General features: G+C 59.4%; 1 protein-coding gene across 1 annotated transcript; it reads left to right on the forward strand.

Moving 5' to 3' along the window:
- Positions 1–2,520: 2,520 nt before the first annotated feature.
- On the forward strand, positions 2,521–17,175 carry GRIN2C (glutamate ionotropic receptor NMDA type subunit 2C). The gene is given in 14 exon segments (XM_039562313.1): positions 2,521–2,691; positions 6,771–7,194; positions 8,734–9,329; positions 9,848–9,962; positions 10,484–10,695; positions 10,811–10,979; positions 11,326–11,479; positions 12,770–12,895; positions 12,987–13,216; positions 13,420–13,580; positions 14,121–14,308; positions 14,814–15,046; positions 15,431–15,704; positions 15,707–17,175. Coding segments are annotated over 13 exon segments (3,999 nt in total). The 5' UTR covers positions 2,521–2,691; positions 6,771–6,786; the 3' UTR covers positions 16,840–17,175.
- The last annotated feature ends 3,215 nt before the right edge of the window (positions 17,176–20,390 follow it).

Below are 20,390 nucleotides of genomic sequence, written 5' to 3' on the forward strand. Positions count from 1 at the left end.
GGGATGCTATTGGTGCTTGTGTTTCAACCTGGACTTTTGTAGCCATCAGGGCACTTTTAAAAAAATATAAAAAGGACTTTAGGTGTTTAAATGCACAAATGAATTATTTTGATGATGCAGAACAGCCCCCACAGGCTGCATCGTGTCTGGTGGCCCAAACCCAGCAGCAGGTTGGATTTGGGAATTCACTGCATTTTCCCAAAAAAAAAATGTTGGGGTTTTTTGTTTTTTAAGACACTGAAGGACTTGGCCAGGAAAGCGGCAAACCTGGAGTTGGGCTCTCGGTGCAGCTGCTCACTGTGAGCCACTGGACCCAGTGGAGAGGAGATGTGGCTGGGGGGCCTGGAATGAGTGTCACCACCAGTCCTTGCCCTCCACTGCTTGTCCCCACTGCAGACACCTTCCAGCTGTGCCCAGTTGTGCACCAGACTTGGGGTTGTCTCTGTCTCACATGTGGGGATTGGGCTCGGATGGGGATCAAATGTCCCATGGGATGGGGATGCTGGGGAGTCATGGATGTGATGGTGGAGCTGGGTATTATCCCAGGTGTGGGGTTGCTGTTGCCCCCCTCAATCCACCTGGAAGCTCTGCTGGGAAATATTTGTGAGCCAAGACCCTCTGAGGGATCCAGTCCAGGGAGCAGCCACTTCTGGGAGAGATAGATGAAGACCCTGAGCTGCTGGAGAAGCAATAAATGTGTGGGAACAGCTCAGTGCTTCTATGCCAGCCCCAAGGAACCAGATCCCTGGGAAGCTGATCCCCCAGGCCCTGTCACACTGGATCATGAAGGCAACAGAAAGGGTTAAATGCAGCCGCTGCCTCCTTCAATGTTAAACCCAAGATCGGCCCTTTTGTAGTCCTAGGAGAAGAATTTGAGGCATTGAGGACCTGTTGCCTACAGGTCTCTCAGGGCAAGAGAGGGACAATGCTGCCAGAATCAAGCAGACGTGGGCAGCCTGATGCTGGGGGAGCAGGACACGGCCAGCAGGGATCCAGGACAGGATAGATCCTGCATCCCCCATTGCCCCAAGCCCCCACACTGCAGCAGCCTCAGAGATTTGGCTGAGCTCTCCTGCAGAGAGAGCGGGTGCTGCTTTACAGGGATTAAAATGTAGCCTTAGGTGCATTTTTCTCTTCAATTTTTTTTGGCACCTCTTCCATCCCCGGGGTGCCCTGAAGGCACCCACAGCACCTGGGCAGAAGGTGGCCAGGCTGTCTCAGGGACTAGGAGTGTGTGTGGAGGTCCTGCATCAGGCAGCTCATGGCTGAGGACAGGCAGAAGGTTTTTAGGCAAGTTGAAACCTCTCTGGAAACGGCCTCTCCAAGCCCAGCAGCCACAAGGATGCTGTTGCAGGTGGCTGCAGTGCCAGTCTGGGTGGCAGACACCCAACCGCCCACTTGGGTGACCCTGTCCCGGAGCCAGGCGTCTGTCCCTGGGGAAGGCAGAAGCGCAGTGCCTGGGCTCTGTTGAGAGGGCAGCTGCTCTCGGGGTGATGCCCAGTGTTTTGGTGGCTCTGAGCCGGGACATGAGGAGGTTTGGGAGAATCTGCCCCCCACAGTGTGGTCTGAGTTGGGCTCTAACTCCTGCCAGGTCCTGCCAGAGCCGTAGTCCCTTTGCCCGCAGACAGTGGCTCGTTTTGGGGCAGAGTGGGCACGACCCAGGGACAAGGGAGCCCCAGCAGGGCCCCTGCCTGTCTCCCCCCTTCCTTTACTGTATCTCCCCCCTTTTCTCCCCCCCTCCCGTCCCCCAGTCTGGCTTGCTCTAAACCAGTGCTCCGGGATCAGCTGACGCTTTAATACTGGCCCTGGCGACAGCTGGAGGATGCTGCTGCCTGCGGGGGCTTTGTTCAGTCACCCCCCTCCCTGTGACCGATGGGGACCCTGAGGCTATCCTGCACCGGCTGGGGGGCACCAGGGTGGGCAGCTGGCCAGTGCCCACCACTTCAGTCACCAAAGGGATGGAAGATACTGGCGGGAGGGAAGGAGTCCAACCGCATTCCTCCAGCCCTCCCTGGGACTGGGGACGGGCAGTGCCCAGAGACGGCGTCTGTGCCATTTTGCCATGGGTTTTCCCTCCTGGAGATGGAGGAGAGGGGCGAAGGAAAGGAGGGGGTCTTGCCCTCTTCTCTCTCCGGCACTGGGGCCGGCCCCGGTGCCAGGAGAGGCGGGCCGGTTTCTGGAGGGAGGGCTGTCCGTCCCCCGTCCCCCCCTTCCACCGGGGCTGGCGGCCAGCCCCGAAGTTGCGGCGAGGCGGGAGGACACACGTCCTGTCCTTCCACCGCCCCCGGGCTCCCCCCAGCCTCCATCCCCGCATCCCTCCGCGCTCCTCCCGACCGTCCCGCCCGGGCAGCCCCGCCGGTGCCGGGGCGGGGGAGATGGCTGCCGGGGCTCGGAGGTCGCCGAGACACTGCTGCCACCGGGCCCCCCCCGTGCACACCCGCTCCGCTCCCGCTCCCTCCTTCCTCCGCTCCCGTCCCTGCCTCCAGCCGCCGCTGCAGAGCCGCCGCCGCCGCCGCCAAGGACGAGCCGGGACCGACGGCGGCCGCCGGAGCCCCCCGCCAGCCGCGGCGGGGGCTGACCCTGCCCCGGGGGGCTGCCCCGCAGGAGGAGAAGCTTTGGAAGAGCCGAGCCCCCGGTGGGACGAGCCCCGCCGGAGCCGCGGGGCATGTAGGCACCGAGCAGCGGCGGTCCGTAAGTACCGGGCGGGCTGGGGGCAACCGGGGCCCGACGGGCTCCGCTGGCCGCCCCGCCATCGCCGCCAGCAACTTTTAGGGATGAGGCGGTTGTTTTTTTGGGGTGGGGGCTTTCCCCGTCCGTCTCTCCCTACCTCAGCATCCCCCCGCATCCCCAGAGCTGCCGTTCCCCATCCCGGGCACGGGACAGAAATGAGCCTTCATCCTGGGCGCTGTTCTGGGGGGTTTTGGGGGGAGTGGGAGGCAGGAAAAATTGAGGAGACCTCCCTGGGTGCCACCAGCCCTGTGTCCCCCGCCGCCACCTTGCGTAACCCAGCGGCAGGCAGGACACTTGGCGTTTATTTTTGGTTAATCCATATTCGACCTTTTTAAGCTGCGTTTAGGTGCGTGCGTGTGTGGGGCCCTCACCATCGCCCCGGCCCGCAGCCCCCGGCCCGCAACTGTTGCTGTCGGAGGTGCGGGCGAGGAAGGGGAGGGTGATGAGGAAGAGGAGGGTGATCCCGGGTGGTGACGGATGAAGGTTGAAAGGAGACGGTGCTTGCCGGGGGCTGCCAGTGCTTCTCTCTCCCGAGTCATCCCCCCTGCATGGGGACAGGGATGGTGATGAGTTGTCTTTGAGGAGGTTTTGCTGCTTTTTCCCCTTCTGAGGGGCTTCATCGTGGTCTCCTTGTTCCACAGGGGTGTCCCCATCGGGGCAATGACAAACCCTGGCACATCCTGGTGCCCTCCTCTGTGCCGCCTCTCTTCCCCACCTGGCTCCTGCCAGGTTTGGCTTCGCTCTGTCCTTTCCGTCCATCAGCAGCACTTCCCCATCCCCTGGCGCAGGCTGCGTTTTCCCTCTGATTTCAGGCTCGGAGGCTTTTTTTGGGGGATAAGGTTTCTCTTTCCTGAATGATATTTTGCGTGTCAGAATTTTATTTCTCCCCTTCCTGAGGTCAAAATATCTGCATGAGCTCTCCCTCTCTTGGAGCAGGGGAGGGAGTGAGGGCAAAAAAGGAGGTTTAAAATTAGGAGCAAACTTTCCCTGTTGCATTAAAAATGACATCTCAGGGTCTGGTGGGAGGTAGGGGTTCTATCGGTGCCTTTAGCGTGAGGCTTCTGTGAGTTTGGTGCACCAGAGGAAGCTGTGCCGAGGAAGGGGGTTAACCTGCTCAAAACTACCCCAAAGCAACAAAAACAAGTGCCAAAGCCATCAAGCAGCTTTGTGGTGTCCTCTGGGGAGGCTGCCAGGAGGTGGCATTGCCTTGCCCAGTCTCCTGGCCATGGCCACCTTCTTCCTGACCCAGACTGGCCACTGGCGCTTCACCCGGCTGGAAAACCTCCCTTTTGGGAAAGCCTTTTCCAAAGGGACCGATTCTGCAGTGCTTCCTATGAGGGGTTGGAAAATGTGGGTTTTCTTTGAAGTCAGCAGGGCTTTGCTGTGTTGTGCTGAACCCAAGAGCAGCCCCAGCTCTGGCAGTAGCTCAGGGATGGGCTCAGTTTCTCCTCAGCCTCCACCCCTTTCCTGCAATCTGTCATCCCCCGCCAAAAACCCAAATTTTCCTGGACCCCTCTATCTCAGTACGAGAAACAATGGGCTGGAAACGCATGGTGCTGGCTGGGCTGGAGGAGCTGGCTGCCCTTTGCCTCCCAAATTCGGCCATTTTGGAGTGGCCCTGTCTCTAAGCTGTGCATGGACCCCTTGCCAGCCATGGGCTCTCTGGCCTTAAACCCCTCCATCCTCTTCCATGTCTGCCAAAGGCTGTGGTGAGCCAGCCTGACTCTGCATGGTGGCACTGGGTTCCTGGGAAGGATGGAAGTTCATTGCCCTGATTGCCTCAGCACTGGCTGAATGATGGGATGAGCCCGTGCCCACCTCCCCTCTGCTGCTCCAGTGCGTTCTGGCTGTGAGGGATGGGGATATTTTCCACCTGTGGCTTGGTCCATGGGAAACCAGATTGCTGAACCCTGTCCCCAGTCACAGCCAGGAGCAGGGGGTGACAGAGCTTGGCATCGCAAGGGGCGTCCGCTGCTCTGTGCCTGGATTACTCGGTACTGGAAGAGGCTCCTGAGCTTGGGCAAGAGCTGGGTTGAGGAAGAGGAGGATAGGGCCCTGGAGTAGGTGAGGTGCCAGGGCTGGCACAAGCAAACCCCATCAGCCACCACAAGGGCCCAGAGTATATTTAAACGTCCTTGAGGAGGGCTCAGACGGGCAGTGCTGCTGGCAGGGCGGTTCTGTTTGTTTTGGGTGGCGTGTTGCTCCCCTTCCTCTCTGCTCGGGTAGCTGATGCCGGATTCCCGATGAATTATTTATCACAGGACTAAAAATACTTGGGAATTCGCAGTGAGGAGCAGGCAGCGCAGGCTGCCCGGCCACTGAGCTGGCCGTGCCAGAGCATGGGATGCTGCCAGCATGGCATGACTCACCTGCTGCCCTCTCTGGCCAAGGGGCCCTGGCTGTGGCCATCGGTGTGGCGTTGTGGCTCCTGCAGCTCCACCAGCTGTGATGGGAGTGGGGTGGGGGATGCAGTCAGGTAGGGTGAACCCGCTGGGTGATGGTGGGTGCTGGGGGTTGATGACTCCCTGATGAAACTCACCTGGTTGAGAGAGATGCTGCCTGGTGAGCATCAGTGCCTGGACAGCTGCCTGAGCCTTCCCGGTACCCATGGGGCACAGGAGGGAAATGTAAGGTTTGTGTTCCTTGTCTTCTGGAGGTGACAGTCCTGGTGCTCAAATCTGCACCACGCAGCTCTTGCAGGGTGCCCAGCCTGGCAGCCATTGGGTTTAAATCGCGCATTTTGAGTCCAACATGCCGGCAGTGTTTTCGCAGTGTGCTGAAGGGGTGTCCGTCACTGCGGCACGGAGGAGTGTTGGGGTGCAGGTCACTGGGGCAGCCCAGACCCCAAAACCAGCTGGGACTCAGTGAGAGAAGCATCTGGCTGTGCTGTAAACACGTTAAGCAACAGCAGCTTTTAATTGCAAGTGACGTTTCTGAGAACCAGCTGGCACCTTGCTGCATGAAGCAACACCAGCGCGTGGCTGGTGCCACCACGGAGGGCTGCTCGTCCCCCTCCCCTCTGCCCAGCTTGGCACGAGGGTGACAGCCCTGGGGGAAATGGGGCTCAGAGGGGCTTGGATGCCCCTGACCACAGGTTGGTGGGCTCTGAGGGGTGAGCTCCTGCACAGGGGTGCATCACTGTGGGCAGGGATGTGTCCCCCTTCAGGGGACTGTCACCCCAGCTGCTGCAGCATGAGCACCCACTGGCAGTGGGGAACTGGGGACTTGGCAGGGAGGATGTGCCCAAACAGCCCCTGAGAGCCTGGATTTGGGGTGCAGCCAGCAGAGACACGGTGTGAAGGGCGTCCCATCTGGGCGGGCACTACCAGCAGGGGACACACGTTGTGGGTAAAGACAAGAAGGAGGAAAGATGAAGGACGCTGTGTAGAGGGAAAACTTGGAGATACGGAGCCAGACAGGTGCATTGGTTGGGATTTTGTGGCAGAGAAGGGGCTGAGGTAGTGTGATGGGCGGGAGACAGGCAGCAGGACAGGCAGGGGACTACCTGCTTCAGGGACTGTGATGTGCAAAATCTCAGTAAGAGGAGTGCAGAGCTGAACCCTTCCTCAAGGGCAAAGCCTTTGAATATTGAGGGTGGCTGTCTGCTGCAGAGAGAGGCACCAAGGAGCTGCCAGCCCCTCCTGGCACCTCTTGCAGCTGTCCCTGTCCCTAGCTGAAGGGACAATACGGACCAGCGTAGCAGTGGTGGCTTTTGGATGGGGTGGGAGGGCAGTGGGAGGGAGATGGTGGTGGTGGGATGGGGGCAGGGTGGTGGTGGTAAGCAGGGACTCTCTGTGAAGGGTTAGTGCTTGATAGGACTGGAGACAAGTTACACAGTACTGAGGGGTACAGTGGGTGGTGAATATAGCCCTGTGGCCATTCCTTCACCACATCCAGTATCCAAGGGATGAGGGTCCCCTTGTTCCCCCGGGGTCAACCTGCAATGGTGATGCCCCAGGGCAGTGGGGAGGGCTGGGGTGAGTGGGGCTGGTGGTCCTGGTGTTCGGCTGGATGCGAGGGGCTGTGTCCTGTGCTGGCAGGGACGCGCTGGTGGACATGGGCAGAGCGCCGGCGCACGCTCTGCTACTGTCGATGGTGCTGGGCTGCTCGGCTGCCTTCACGGACATCCTGCTGCCGGGCCCTGAGGAGCCGGTGGTCAACGTGGCCGTGGTGTTTGGGGGCACGTCCTACCCCCTGCACATCCGCTCCCGCCTGAGCCCCCAGAGCTTCCTGGACATGCCCCTGGAGATCCACCCCATCACTGTCGTCGTCAACAACACCAACCCCAGCACCCTCCTCACCCAGATCTGCAACATCCTCGCCAGTCACAAGATCCACGGCATCGTCTTTGAGGACAACGTGGGCACGGAGGCCGTGGCCCAGATCCTTGACTTCATCTCCTCCCAGACCCAGGTCCCCATCATCAGCATCAGTGGCGGGTCTGCAGTGGTCCTGACCCCAAAGGTGAGACCCTCACTTGGTATTTCCAAGGGGGATGAGAGAAATGAGGAATTATTAGAGAGAGTATGTAAGGGATGTGGAATGCTGGAGGGCAGAGGAGCTGCTGGGCTGCAGCCTTTGGGATCAGGGGCAGGAATAGGCAGTGGCTGTGGCAGTGTGGCCAGCTGGGGTGATGGGACGTGGTGGGGACTTCAAGGAGGGGCCCCATTGATGGGATGTGGGAGAGGACCTTAATGCCCTGTGGAAGGACCTTCCCCGGTGTGCTGCTTCCTGTGCCCACCACGGGGTGCTGGGTTGGTGGCACTGGGGCTACTGGGGCAGTGGAAGGTGATCACAACCTCATCTTCCTCTCACCCTGCTGGGGCTGGATGCAGCCCTGGAATGGCCGGGTGGGCAGCGTGAAGAGCCTTGCTCAGCTGTGGTGGCGATCTCAGGTGCACCATGGCTGACACAGGATTTCTGTCTTCCCTGCTCCTCGCTGGCACCAGACACTGTCAGTTACTGTCCCCTGCCTGCTGGGAAGTGCTGGTGGCAGGGAGAGCTGGAGCCAGGCTGGAGGGTGCTGGGCATTGGGGATTTGGGTTATCTCCTCATAGTGGCTCATCCCACCCTGCCCGGCCTGGGTGCTGGAGGGGTTTCAGTGCTTGCTCTTTCCTGTGGCTGGAGATCCTGCCCTTCTTCAGGGCACAGATTTTGTGCTTTTCTTGCATAGTGGTTTGGGGTCCAACCCCTCTGGATTGCACCCCCCCAGCCCTGCCTGTACCCGCTGGTGCTCCTGGAGCACCTCAAGCTCATTTTGGCTGGGTGGCAGTGGGTGCAGTGGGCTCTGGTGGGGGCAGTGGACTCATGTGGGCGTAGAGGGCTCAGATGGAGCCTGGAGCAATGGAAAATAATCCATGGCTTTGCTGCGGTCCAGGTGATTTTCTGCATCTTTCTCCAGGGGTTGGATGTTTTGGGGTCAGTGGAGGGATCTTGTCTCCTCCTCCCTGTCTGGGATTTCCTGGGGCTCACCCCAGACTACTTCTCTGGAGGTGGAGGGGGTCTGGGTGGCAAAACCCTGCTGCCTGCATGTGACCTTCGGCAAATGCCATTCGCTGAATCATTTAAGACAGAATCAGATCAATTAAGGTTTGCTAATGAGAGGCCAGATGGCCGGGGAGGCGGGGCGAGAGGGAAGGAGCTTCACAGGCTCTGGCTGCAGGTAGTGAGACGGAGCAGGGATGGGATTTATGCTCCTGGCAGAGCTCTTGCCTACCTCTTTCTCCTGGTTTAAGGAGAAACTGTTGATCTCCTTTGGAGGATGGAAGAATTTTTGGTATATAAGCTCAGAAATGGATATGAGGCTGCAGGAGTTGACCCTTTGCATGGGGTGAGGTCCTTTGGAGGAGGATCAGTCTGATTTTGGGTGTCTCCAGCCCATGGACTGTACTGGTTCATGGCAATTGTAAACTTTTCATGATGGCAAATTCAAGGAGGCTTGCATAGGTGCAAGAGACCTGGATCATGACGCCAGAGCAGCCCCTGACCCCTCTCCTCCCGCAGGAGCCCGGATCAGCTTTCCTGCAGTTGGGTGTCTCCATCGAGCAGCAAATCCAGGTGATCTTCAAGGTGCTGGAGGAATACGACTGGGGCTCCTTTGCTGTCATCACCAGCCTCTACCCAGGCTACAACATCTTCCTGGATGTCATCCGCTCCTTCACGGATGCCAGCTACTTCGGCTGGGAGCTGCAGGAGGTGCTCACCTTCGAGATGAGCCAGGAGCAGAGCAGCTCCAGGATGCAGCGGCTCCTGCGCCAGATCGATGCCCAGGTCCTCATTGTTTACTGCTCCCGAGAGGAGGCCGAGTATCTCTTCTCCATGGCGGAACAAGCTGGGCTTGTGGGGCCAGGATACGTCTGGATCGTGCCCAGCATGACAGTAGGCAACATGGAGGTGCCGCCCTCCTCCTTCCCTGTCGGCCTCATCAGCGTGGTGACAGAGAGCTGGAAGCTGAGCCTGAGGCAGAAGGTGCGGGATGGGGTGGCCATCATTGCCATGGGGGCAGCCAGCTTCTTCCGTGCCCATGGCTACCTCCCAGAGGTGGGGCGGGACTGCTGGACCCCCACCAGGGCCACAGCCACCAACACAAGCTTCTACCGGTGAGGCTTGGGGTCCCCCTGGGATGGGTGGGAAATGGGAGGAGTGGGGAAAAGAGAGGGAAAGGGCAGGGGAGGAGGGGTACAGAGCTGGTGGGCAGCAAGGATGATGCTCCCTGAGGGCTGCAGCTGGTGGTCCATGCCTCTTGGCTGGGACTCTCCTGCAGCATCTCCCCAGAGCAGCCCTTGCCTTTTCCCACGTTTCTTGGCAACTCAGGACCCCTGGGGATCTCAGAGGGGTTTTCATAGCTCTGTGGCACCTTGGGGCTGCTGTGGCAGTCTGTGCATCCTCAGCCCTGCAGTGGACCATCATCCTCAGTGCCTCCTTGCTAGAAGAGCTTTCTCCAGCTCCTCTCTGCCCCTTGCATGGGGGCTAAAGCTGGTCCCCAGCTCTCAGCCCTACATGTTTCCATGGGACCTGTGGCAGCCTGGCTGAAGGTGGAGGAGAAGGAGGAGGAGGAGGAGGGCTGTACAGTGCAGGGCTACACAGCCAGGAGCTTACAGGCTCTGTGTCCCACCAGGCACCTCCTCAATGTGACGTGGGAGCACAGGGACTTCTCCTTCAATGAAGGTGGCTACCTGGTCAGGCCCACCATGGTGGTGATCACGCTCAACCAGCACCGGCTCTGGGAGATGGTAGGACCCCCAGGCCCCCCGGGATGGGCACACTGAGGGGTGGCTGGGCAGGGTGAGCCTGGGGCCATGCACAGGCTAGGGTCCCACCCTGGGGTGGGTTGTACCATGTGAAACCCAAAAGTACCGTGGCTGGTCCCAAAAGTACCCGTGGTGCCATGGTGGGGGTTTGCAGCAATGGTTCTCCCCTGCAATTTGGCTGGTAAGTTCAGTCAGAAACGCAGATGCCCACCTCTGGAGAACAGCAGCCAAACACCTAGACCTGAAACAAGATGTGCGGAGGGGTTTTTGCTAGTTTGAAAGTATTTTGGGTAAAGTTTGGCCAGGTTTGTGTTCACCCAAGTGTGAAGCTTGGGGCTCAGGAGGAAACACCTCACCCCATGGTCCGGGGGTGTGTGGGGAAAGGGATGCTGAGATGGGGCTCACCAGGAATAAGCCCCAAAGGTGGGAGGATGGATATGGCATCCCGTGTGATCCCCCAGAGCCCCTTGCTGGGGTGACCATGTGCTCTCCCTTGGGGGCAGGTGGGCAAGTGGGAGAAAGGCATCATCCACATGAAGTACCCGGTGTGGCCCCGCTACGGCTCCTTCATGCAGCCTGTGGTCGACAACCGCCACCTGACAGTGGCCACCCTGGAGGAGAGACCCTTCGTCATCGTGGAGAACACGGACCCCAGCACTGGGGTCTGCGTGCGCAACACCGTGCCCTGCCGCAAGCAGACCAACTCCTCCCAGAGGTGAGCAGGGACATGGAGCTCAACAATTCTGGCCACCACTCCCTTGGCACGTGGTGTCCAGGGTGCTCAGAGCATCTCTGGTTGGTCCAACCCATCTTTCCCGGTGTGTTTCCAGTGGCGATGGCCTCGTGGATCCCTACACCAAGCTGTGCTGCAAAGGTTTCTGCATAGACATCCTGAAGAAGCTGGCCAAGACAGTGAAGTTCTCCTACGACCTCTACCTGGTGACCAATGGCAAACATGGCAAGATCGTCCGTGGGGTCTGGAATGGCATGATTGGTGAGGTAGGGGTGGGCATGGCTCAGACCCCCGCTTCAACACTCCCTGGAGGGCACCACTCACCCCTGACCTGAGGCTTTGCTGGTGGAGATGAGATCTGTGGTGGCACTGTGGGCAGGGGACAGCTTGGCATGAGCTCCTCCTTGGAGGAGGAGTCAGATGAACATTTACAACCCCACAGCAGGTTGTGTCTGTGCCACTGCTAACTTTAGAAGTCAATTTTTTTTTTTTTTTAGTAAAGGCAGAAATTAAGGCCGGAAATGCTGGAGATGAGGAAATGCCTGGGGAAAGTGGTCTGGGTTCCTCTGCTTGTCCCTCTGCCCATGCCAAGCCCACCTGCCCCTTTTCCAGGTGTACTACAAGCGTGCAGACATGGCCATCGGCTCCCTCACCATCAACGAGGAGCGCTCCGAGATTGTGGATTTCTCCGTGCCCTTTGTGGAGACGGGCATCAGCGTCATGGTGGCCCGGAGCAACGGCACCGTGTCCCCCTCCGCTTTCCTGGGTGAGCCCTGTGTCCCCCCGTCTTTCTGCAGGTTCATCCCACGCTCCCTACAAATGCAAATTGGAAATATTGTTCAGTTTTAATAACTTTCAAGAAAAAAAAAGCCTAAGTCATAAGGGAAGGAGATTGTGCTGTCAGCTTTGGGGCTTCCTCCTTCCCTGTCTGAATAATCCTTTTATTATGGAGATGGAGGCTGGAGACTGAGGCTGGGCTCAGTGGTTTTCTCCCCTTCATTTTTGTGTGGAGGAGGAGGATGGGGACGTGGGGGGATTTGCCAGCTTGGAGCTCTGCTTTGGGGATCCGTCTCTGCCACTGTCACCAGAGCCAGTGGTTAAGCCAAGTGCAGGAAACCTCCAGTGCTAAAAGTTTTATTTAATGAGTTTTACACCAGCAAAGCTGCAGCCTAGGAAGGGGAGGAGACTGGCCAAGGTCGTCAGGAAATTCGGCTTGGGCAGGGCTTGAGGCTCTTGGCAAGGGCACAGCAGCAACGTCCCAGCTCAGCTGGAGCTGGGCTCTTGTGTGGGGAGGGTGCAGGTGGTTGCTAAGGATGCCATGGAAGGTGGGACCACCAGCCTGGGCACATCTTCCTCATCCTGTCCCCCCCACACCACAGAGCCCAACCTCCCAAGGAAGCAGGGTCACCTTCACCAGCCCCGGGGACAGACGGAGCATCCTGCCTTGCTTTGGCAGGGCCGGGGTCTGCGGTCCCCACGTCCCCGTGTCTCCTGCCTCTGCGCTAATGAGGCACACCCCCATCAGGGGAGGCCTCTCCTCCCTGACAGCGAAGGACGTGCTGACAAATGGACCTCAGCGGCCGCGCACTGACAGCTCGGATGCATCCCCAGTGCTCCTGCTGCTCCATCCCAGATCATCCCGGGCAGGCAGTGGCTCATTGCCTGTCCCCACTCACGGGCTAAGCAGGCTGGGGGGCTGGTTCCATGCCTGATGCAGGCACAGTCCTGTGGGCAGAGTTATCACGGGGGAGAACTTGTGATTCCATGGGAAACTCTCCTGCAGTGACCCTGGAGATGGGCAACATTTTGTAAACATCTCCCTGTTGATGAGGACCTGATTTGGTCTAGGCAGGGCTGCATCCCCCAGCTCTGCACCAGCCCCCTTCCCTCCTGATTCCCTGTGGAGCTGCTTGGCCATGGTGCTGCCAGGCTCTGACTCCTCTCCAAGGAGGGGCAATATTCAGGATGAGCCCCATCCACCAGGGAGGGCTCCTGGGAGTCCTCAGAGGACCAGGGGATGTCCCAGGAGGCTCACAGAGTTCCACTTGCTTTGCAGAACCTTATAGTCCAGCCGTGTGGGTCATGATGTTCGTCATGTGCCTCACCGTGGTGGCCATCACCGTCTTCGTGTTCGAGTATTTCAGCCCCGTTGGCTACAACCAGAACCTCACCAGTGGCAAGAGTGAGTTGGGCAGGTGGGAGCTGGGAGCTGGGAGGGGGGACACACCCCTGGCTGGGCTGACAACTGTCCCCTCTGTTCCCTGTCCCCGCAGGGCCGGGAGGTCCCACCTTCACCATCGGCAAGTCCGTGTGGCTGCTGTGGGCTCTGGTCTTCAACAACTCAGTGCCCATCGAGAATCCCAAGGGCACCACCAGCAAGATCATGGTGCTCATCTGGGCTTTCTTCGCTGTCATCTTCCTCGCCAGCTACACAGCCAACCTGGCTGCCTTCATGATCCAGGAGCAGTACATTGACACTGTGTCGGGGCTGAGTGACAGGAAGGTGGGGCTGATCACTGGGGTGGGAGCCCTAAAAAAATCCCTAAAAAAACCCCTTTTTGAAGTTACTGGCAGTGATGTGTGTGAAGCTGCGCATCACTGCCAGTTGGCTGGGCATGAATGCATGAGTGGAGGGCTGCCTGTGGGGAGGGGACATGGAAAGACATGGGCACTGTGTGATGCCACCCCTGGGGCTCCCCATTGCAGTTCCAGAGGCCGCAGGAGCAGTACCCACCCTTCCGCTTTGGCACTGTCCCCAACGGCAGCACCGAGAGGAACATCCGCAGCAACTACCCCGACATGCACACCCACATGGTGAAGTACAACCAGCGCTCTGTGGAGGACGCCCTCACCAGCCTCAAAATGGGGTACGGCTCCTCCAGATGGGGTGTGGTTCTTAGAGCTCCTTCAAAAGGGATACAGCACCCCCAAATAACTATGGCTCCCTGGAATGGGGTACAGGACCTCCCCGATGGAGAAGGGATTTCTCAACTGGGGTACAGCCCCCCACAAGCTGGATGTGGGCCCCCCAGGCTGGGTACAGCTCTCCCAGACTGCGTATGGCTCTGTGCATCTTCCCTGGATGAAGTACAGGACCCCCAGACAGGACATAACCTGCTACAGATGGGGTGCAGCTTCATACAGCTCCCCTCAAAAGGGATGCAGCTCACCCCAGATGGGGCATGGCTCCCCCAAGTGGGACACAACTCCCCCCAAGGTTGGGTACTTCCCCTCCAAGTGTGGTTACAGCTCTCCAGGATGGGTCAGGGGCCCCAAGAGCACATAGAACCCCCTCCAGATGGGCTACAGCTTTCTGAAGGGGATAGAGCTTCCCCAAATAGGCACAGCCCTCCCCCAAAAATGGGCTTTCAGACCCCCCCTCACCCTTCCTCCTGTTGGTGGGGCAGGAAGCTGGATGCCTTCATCTACGACGCGGCAGTGCTCAACTACATGGCGGGCAAGGACGAGGGCTGCAAGCTGGTGACCATCGGCAGTGGGAAGGTGTTTGCCACCACGGGCTACGGCATCGCCCTGCAGAAGGACTCACACTGGAAGCGGGCCATCGACCTGGCCCTGCTCCAGTTCCTGGGAGACGGTGGGTGCTTGCGTGAGCTCCTCGTTAGCCCTGTCCCCATCCTCACCCCACCCCTGCCCTGCAGATTAACCCAGGGGACAGGGCTCAAACCCTGTGCTCAAACCCAGGCTCACATCCTCATGGCAGGATGGCACTGAGGGACTTCACCAGCTCCTTTCAGGGGATATTAAATCCTCTGGATGTTGTGCTCGTCATTCCCTCTGGGGTTGTAAAATCCAGGAAATGGCTGTGCACAAGATTTGAGGGTCCTGAGGAGAAGCCTGGGAAGAGGACAGTAAGCACTGGTGGCTGGCGCATGGGTGGGGGACAGAGTCAGGAGAGGACCCTGGCGGTGGGATGCTCAGGCCAAGGGCAGCAGCAAGCATTAGGTGATTACAGCTCCAGAGGCTCAAGGGTCTCCTTCTCCTCCTCTACCCACAGTGGGGTGGAGAGGGGCAAGGACGTGCTTGGGAAGGTGATTCCCAAGGGTGGATTTTCACCCCCTGCACCGTTGTGCGTGTCCCAGGAGAGACCCAGAAGCTGGAGACGGTTTGGCTGTCAGGGATCTGCCAGAATGAGAAGAATGAGGTGATGAGCAGCAAGCTGGACATCGACAACATGGCCGGGGTTTTCTACATGCTGCTGGTGGCCATGGGGCTGAGCCTGCTGGTCTTCGCCTGGGAGCACCTCGTCTACTGGAAGCTGCGTCACTCTGTCCCCAAGTCCCACAAGCTTGACTTCCTCCTGGCCATCAGCAGGGTGAGGGATGCTGACAGGGGCTTTCGAGGGGCACAAATGTCTTCACACGGTGTCACAGGGATGGACACGGCTTGGTGGGCATTGTCCTTTGACCCTCATGGGAGGGATTGGAGATGTTTGTGTTGATGTGAGAAAAGCCAGCTTTTGAGGAAAGGGCTCACTCCTGGAATGACCCCACATCCTTATTAGCATCCTTGGGGAAGGGAAAGGGGTGATAGAGGATGGTGTCGCCCACCCTGGCAGTTCTTGGAATGCTGGGGAGGGGGCATCAGTGCTCTGAAGCCACCTCACCTCAGCAGCATGAACTCAGCTCAGGAGGGTGGGCTCAGGGGGCAGGACCCCACTGACCTTGCTGACGGTGGGGGGGCCCATTTCTCCCCACAGGGCATCTACAGCTGCTTCAATGGGGTTCAGAGCCTGTCGAGCCCCGGGCGGGCGCCCACACCCGATGTCACTGCCAGCTCAGCCCAGGCCAACGTGCTGAAGATGCTGCAGGCTGCCAAGGAGATGGTGACAACAGCCAGCGTGGGCGGCTCGCTGGAGCAGGCCACCCGCACCATCGAGGACTGGAGCAACCACAGCGAGCGCCTCCAGACCACCTTCTCCCTGAGGACACCCCAGCTTGTGGTGCAGAACAGCACCGGCGCACACCGGGGCCCCCCTCTGGCCCGCACCCCACCGAGAGGCTGGGGAGAGCCTACGCTCCCAAGGGTGCTCCCCTGGGGCTGCCGCTGCCCCAGCCCATCCCTGTGGACTCCCGTCTGCACGGGGAGGAGAACTGGAGAGGGGCAAACGAGCACCTCCACCTGCTACACCCCTTGAAGTTTCGGGGTGGCTGTGTAGGGGATGAAGCCCTTACAGGTTTCCCCCACCTCCTGGTGAAGACTTCCCCAGGAGGGGATTATGGGGAGCAGGTGCTGGTGGGGAACCATGTCGGGGCTCCCCTCCCGCCCCCCACATCCCCCAGGGACCTCCCACCACCGGACATCTACAGGGAGCACAAGCGGCCATCGGGGCGGGGGGACCGGCTCCAAAACAACCCCCTGCTCCAGAGGGACGGGGCACACGGGAGCTCAGGGACTCTGCCTCGGCTGCTCTCGGCAGCGGAGAAAAAGCGGGAGGTGGGCAGCGCCTTCCTGCCTCCATCCTGCTCTCGCGGAGCCTTCCCGAAAGTCACCAGGACTTGCAGAGCCAGGGGCGAGCCGGCGCGGCAGGAGGCGGCGGTGATGGAGCGGGAGAAGCCGAACCGGTGGGCGAGCTCGGCCAGGGCGCCCGGGGAGCGCGGCGAGAAGCGGCGTCCCGGGGGGCTGCGGCGCTGCGGGGCCGCTCGCCCGCCCGCCCGCACCGACGTGCCCGACCTCTTCCCCGAAGCCGAGGCCGGCTACGGCTGCGGCTCCCGCTGTCCACAGGCCGCTGGCCGGCTCCCACCGCGCTCGCCCGTGACCAGGCTGCCGTCCTACCGGGAGGCTTGCCGGCAAAACCCCCGTGCCACCGCCACCGTGCCGGCGTGCGCGCCCCACGCCTGCATGAACTCCTACGCCAACCTGCCCCTCTACGCGGGACACCTCTCGCGGGGGTCCCCGCCGCCCCGGGAGCACCCCGGGGTGCACCCCTGTGACCGGGGGTCCGGGCGCTGGGACAGCGCCTGCAGAGACTGTGGGAGGCGCGGGGAGCTGGCCTTTCTGCGGGCGCTGGGGGCGGAGAGGAGGGACCCGCTGGTGGCCCGCGGGGTGGCGAGTCCCTGCGCCGGCGGGTCCTGGCGGCGGGTCTCCAGCCTGGAGTCGGAGGTGTGATGGGGGGACAGGGGGTGTTCGCACCCCTCTGCCTGCCCTTTGCCCGGGTGTCCCCACGGGCCAGCCAGCGGCTCCCGGCCGGGCTCCGGCCTCCCGGGGTCCTGCACCGCCGGCAGCGGGATGCTCCAAGCGGCTCGGCGGGTCCCGGTGCGCTCTTTGGGGGAGTCGGAGGAGCCTGGCAAAGGCTGGTACATGCTGGGTCGAGCTCTCCCCACAGGCAGGGCTGGCATCGGGGACGCCAAACGCATCGCCGCCGTTTTGCCGTCACGTTTTGTTTTCATTCAAAGGGACTCGAAACGCCACGTCCAGGTCATTAAAAAGACATTTTCAGCTGTCTGGGGACCCTTCTTCCATCCTCCGGGGCTGCCCTTGGTATCATGGATTCCTATGAATATTCGTGGTGCTGTGCACCCCCTCCCCGTCCGTGTCCCGTTACTGCTGAGCCGGGGCACGGGCTCGTCCCACCGGCAAAGGAAAGCTGGAAAAGGCAAATGGCAACTGCGCTGAGGGGTAATTAGGAGCCGTCAGCCTGTGCAGAGGCTGGAGCCGAGCACTGGAGCCGGGGTTCCTGCCCCCTGCTCAGGTTTTGGGGTGCTGGGCACTGATAGCCCTGGGCTCGGGTCACGGCTACAAAGGGCAGCCTGGCAGGGATCTCCAGCTCGGCACAGCAGCCCCGGGAAGGTGTTCTGTGGGGAATGAGAAAGGGAAAAATTCCTTCCAGGCTGATGGAGCCATAAATCAGGTGTGATAGATGAGCAGGGTTTAATTCTTCTCTTCAGGTACGTCTGACACAGTCCTTTCCCTGCCGGGCTGGGGCGCGAGCAGAGGCGGCCGTGACTCACAGGCAGGGGAGAGGGTCTTTGGGAAATGGGAATTGAGGCTCCGGGGCTCCGGGCTGCAGCCAGGGCTTTGCCGGGAGATTCCAGCCCCATCCCAGAGCAGCACCAGGACTACACGGAGCTGCCCGTGACTGGCTGGCAGGCTGTCCCAGGGAGATGCCAGCCCTCAGCCCCTCTTCCCAGCTGGTTTGGCATCGCCTTCCTCCATGAACATCTCAGGAAGCTGCTCTAGAGCTCCTTTTTTTTTTTTTTCTCCTTTTTTCTTCTTTCCCGATTAAAACACAGTTGTTGGGGGTTGCTGGCAGCCACCGAGCAGCCGGGGCCGGTAACAGCGAGGGGACGATGGCAGGGACTGCCCCGGGACACCCAACCCTGCCGCAGGGACGGCTGCAAAGCCCCGAGGAGGTCCAGAAGGGCCCGGCCACGCGTGGTCCAGGCTCAAAAGCATTGGCAGTATCTGGCTGTCCATCCATCTGTCTGGAGTTAAATCCAGCCAGTCCCCCATCCCCCAGCCTGGCTGCCATCACACACTGGTGTCGGCGCTTTAATTCCCTTTACTTATTTATCATCGCAATTGTCTCTTAATTGTTTTGGCAGCCCCTCCAAGCCTCCTGGCGAGGGTGGGAGGTGCTGGTGTATAAATAAAGGCCATAAATAAATAAATCCGGTGGAAGAGGAGGGTATTCATCCAGGTTGCCCCAGGTGATGGCACCCATTCACCTGGGGCAGCTCTTCCCAGTTGAGTGCCCCAGATGCCTCGTCGGGTGACACGCTGGTCCCCGGGAAGCTCCAGTGTGGTCTTGGGAACTTTCCCTCAAATTGCGGCTCTCTGGCTCGAGGAAGCCAGCACACACAGCTGCAGTCAAACCTCAGCTGGGGTTGGGGCTGTAACAGCAAAGGGGAGCAGAAAAGGGAAAAAAGTATCCAAAATCCCCAACCCACGTTTTGAATTAATTAGTGATGTCCCTGGTGACTCAGCAGAAGCCAAATGGATCTGCTTCATGTTTTATTGAAGGACTTTGCTGTGGAAGGCTGAGGACAGCGAGGAACAGGGCAAATGGGGTGCAGGGGGTGCTCGCAGGGGAGGTGGCCTCAGGATTGGGTGTCAGCACCCGGTGTAAGGCCAGGGCTATTCACGGTGCCCCATGTGAATGCCCACGTCCCTGGCCATCATGGTGGCATTTGCATAATCATCTTTACATGCTAATTGGGATGGAAAAGCACAGTTTTTCTCCCATTCCTGGTGCCAGGTGCTGGGCACTGGTGGGAAAGGAGGTGTTTGGGGCATGACCAGCCCAGAGCCGGTGGGATCTGTGACCCCCAAGGACCAAGGAAGGGCCGAGCTGCTCCTGCAGCACTTCCCTGCTCCTGGGTGCACAAGGAACAAAGCTTCAGGGAAGCAATAGTCTGGAAGCACCGCGTAGCAAAGCTTTCCAAAGAGGGGCTGGGTAATTTAGTGTTTAACAGAGGTTGAGGGATATTATTTCTTTTTGGTGAAATTGTCTAATCAATCACTTTTTAATTCAGCCTGCTCTGGCACCCGGGACACCCCAGGAGGCTGTGGGCTGCTGTGCAGAGAGAAATATGGCTGGATCACTGCTGGGCACCCACCTCTGGGGCTCAGCCCCACTGTGGGGGGTGGGCAGTGTCCCCCCAAACCCACCCCCTGCCTCTGCCAGCTCTGACATCTCCATGGCAGGTCCTATTTTCACTGCCCCATTGCTCAGCATCATAAGATCCATCCTGATGAGGAGAGGGGGAATGAAGCAGATCAGCACAGGTCAGCCACTGGGAAGGGGTTCCAATGGCAAGGAGATGCTGGTGCTGCTATGGGAGATGGTAACTCAGGTTAAGGCAGAGGGAACTGGTTAAATCACAATCCAGGACAGATACGGGGCCAGGAAGGTGCTGGGGACAGCTGCCATGCCTGTGCCTGAGGATGCCTGAGGGAGCAGCAGGTGCAGCCACCTCCTGGTTACTGCCTCCTGCCAGGCCAAAGCCATGGCACAAAACCTTCCCCAGCTGAGACCCTGCAGCAGGTGCCCTTCCCTGAGCCACTGACAGCTCCTGGGCTGCCCAAATCCATCCAGGAAAAAGGCTGGTGAGCACTTTCCCTAAACCTTCAAACAGCTGAATCCCCTCAGGGACACGCAGCTCCGTGGTGGTGGTCAAGCTTTGCCTAAAGCTTCTTCTCAGGTTCAAAGTTTTCTTTCCCTGGCCATTGCTATTCCAAGCACTGCAATAGACTGAATTCCTCCCCGATGCCAGTTTGGCCTCAGATTTACAGCCCAAGCCCCAAAATCCGCCACTGCTTGTGAGGTCCTTCGAGAGAATCACAGCAGAAAGTGTTTATTTCCATCATAAAGATCTGCTTTAATATTTTAACATAAATCAAGCTGCGCTTTATGGTGATAATAAATTTGCTAGCAGAAACTGCCTTTGCAGCCTGAGGCAGCAGAGCAATTCAATTTGTTTGGCTTTAAGTGTAAAGAGCCATAATTGAGAAGGGGAAAGTACAGATGTTTTAATTGAGTTTGCAGCTAGCACCCAGAGTTGCAGGAGGCTAATAGAGAAGAGGTGAGGGTCTCCATTAGCCTCTCCACTTGCCATTTCTCCTTGGCCTGCACCCCCATCCGTCACGGCCATCCCCTCCAGGAATAGCTGCTCTGTGCCTAAGTACGAGGAAGAAAGAGATGGAAAAAGAAGTCAGAC

The sequence above is a fragment of the Corvus cornix genome, chromosome 18 (genome assembly GCF_000738735.6).
Source record: "Corvus cornix cornix isolate S_Up_H32 chromosome 18, ASM73873v5, whole genome shotgun sequence".
NCBI classification, from domain to species: Eukaryota; Metazoa; Chordata; class Aves; order Passeriformes; family Corvidae; genus Corvus; species Corvus cornix.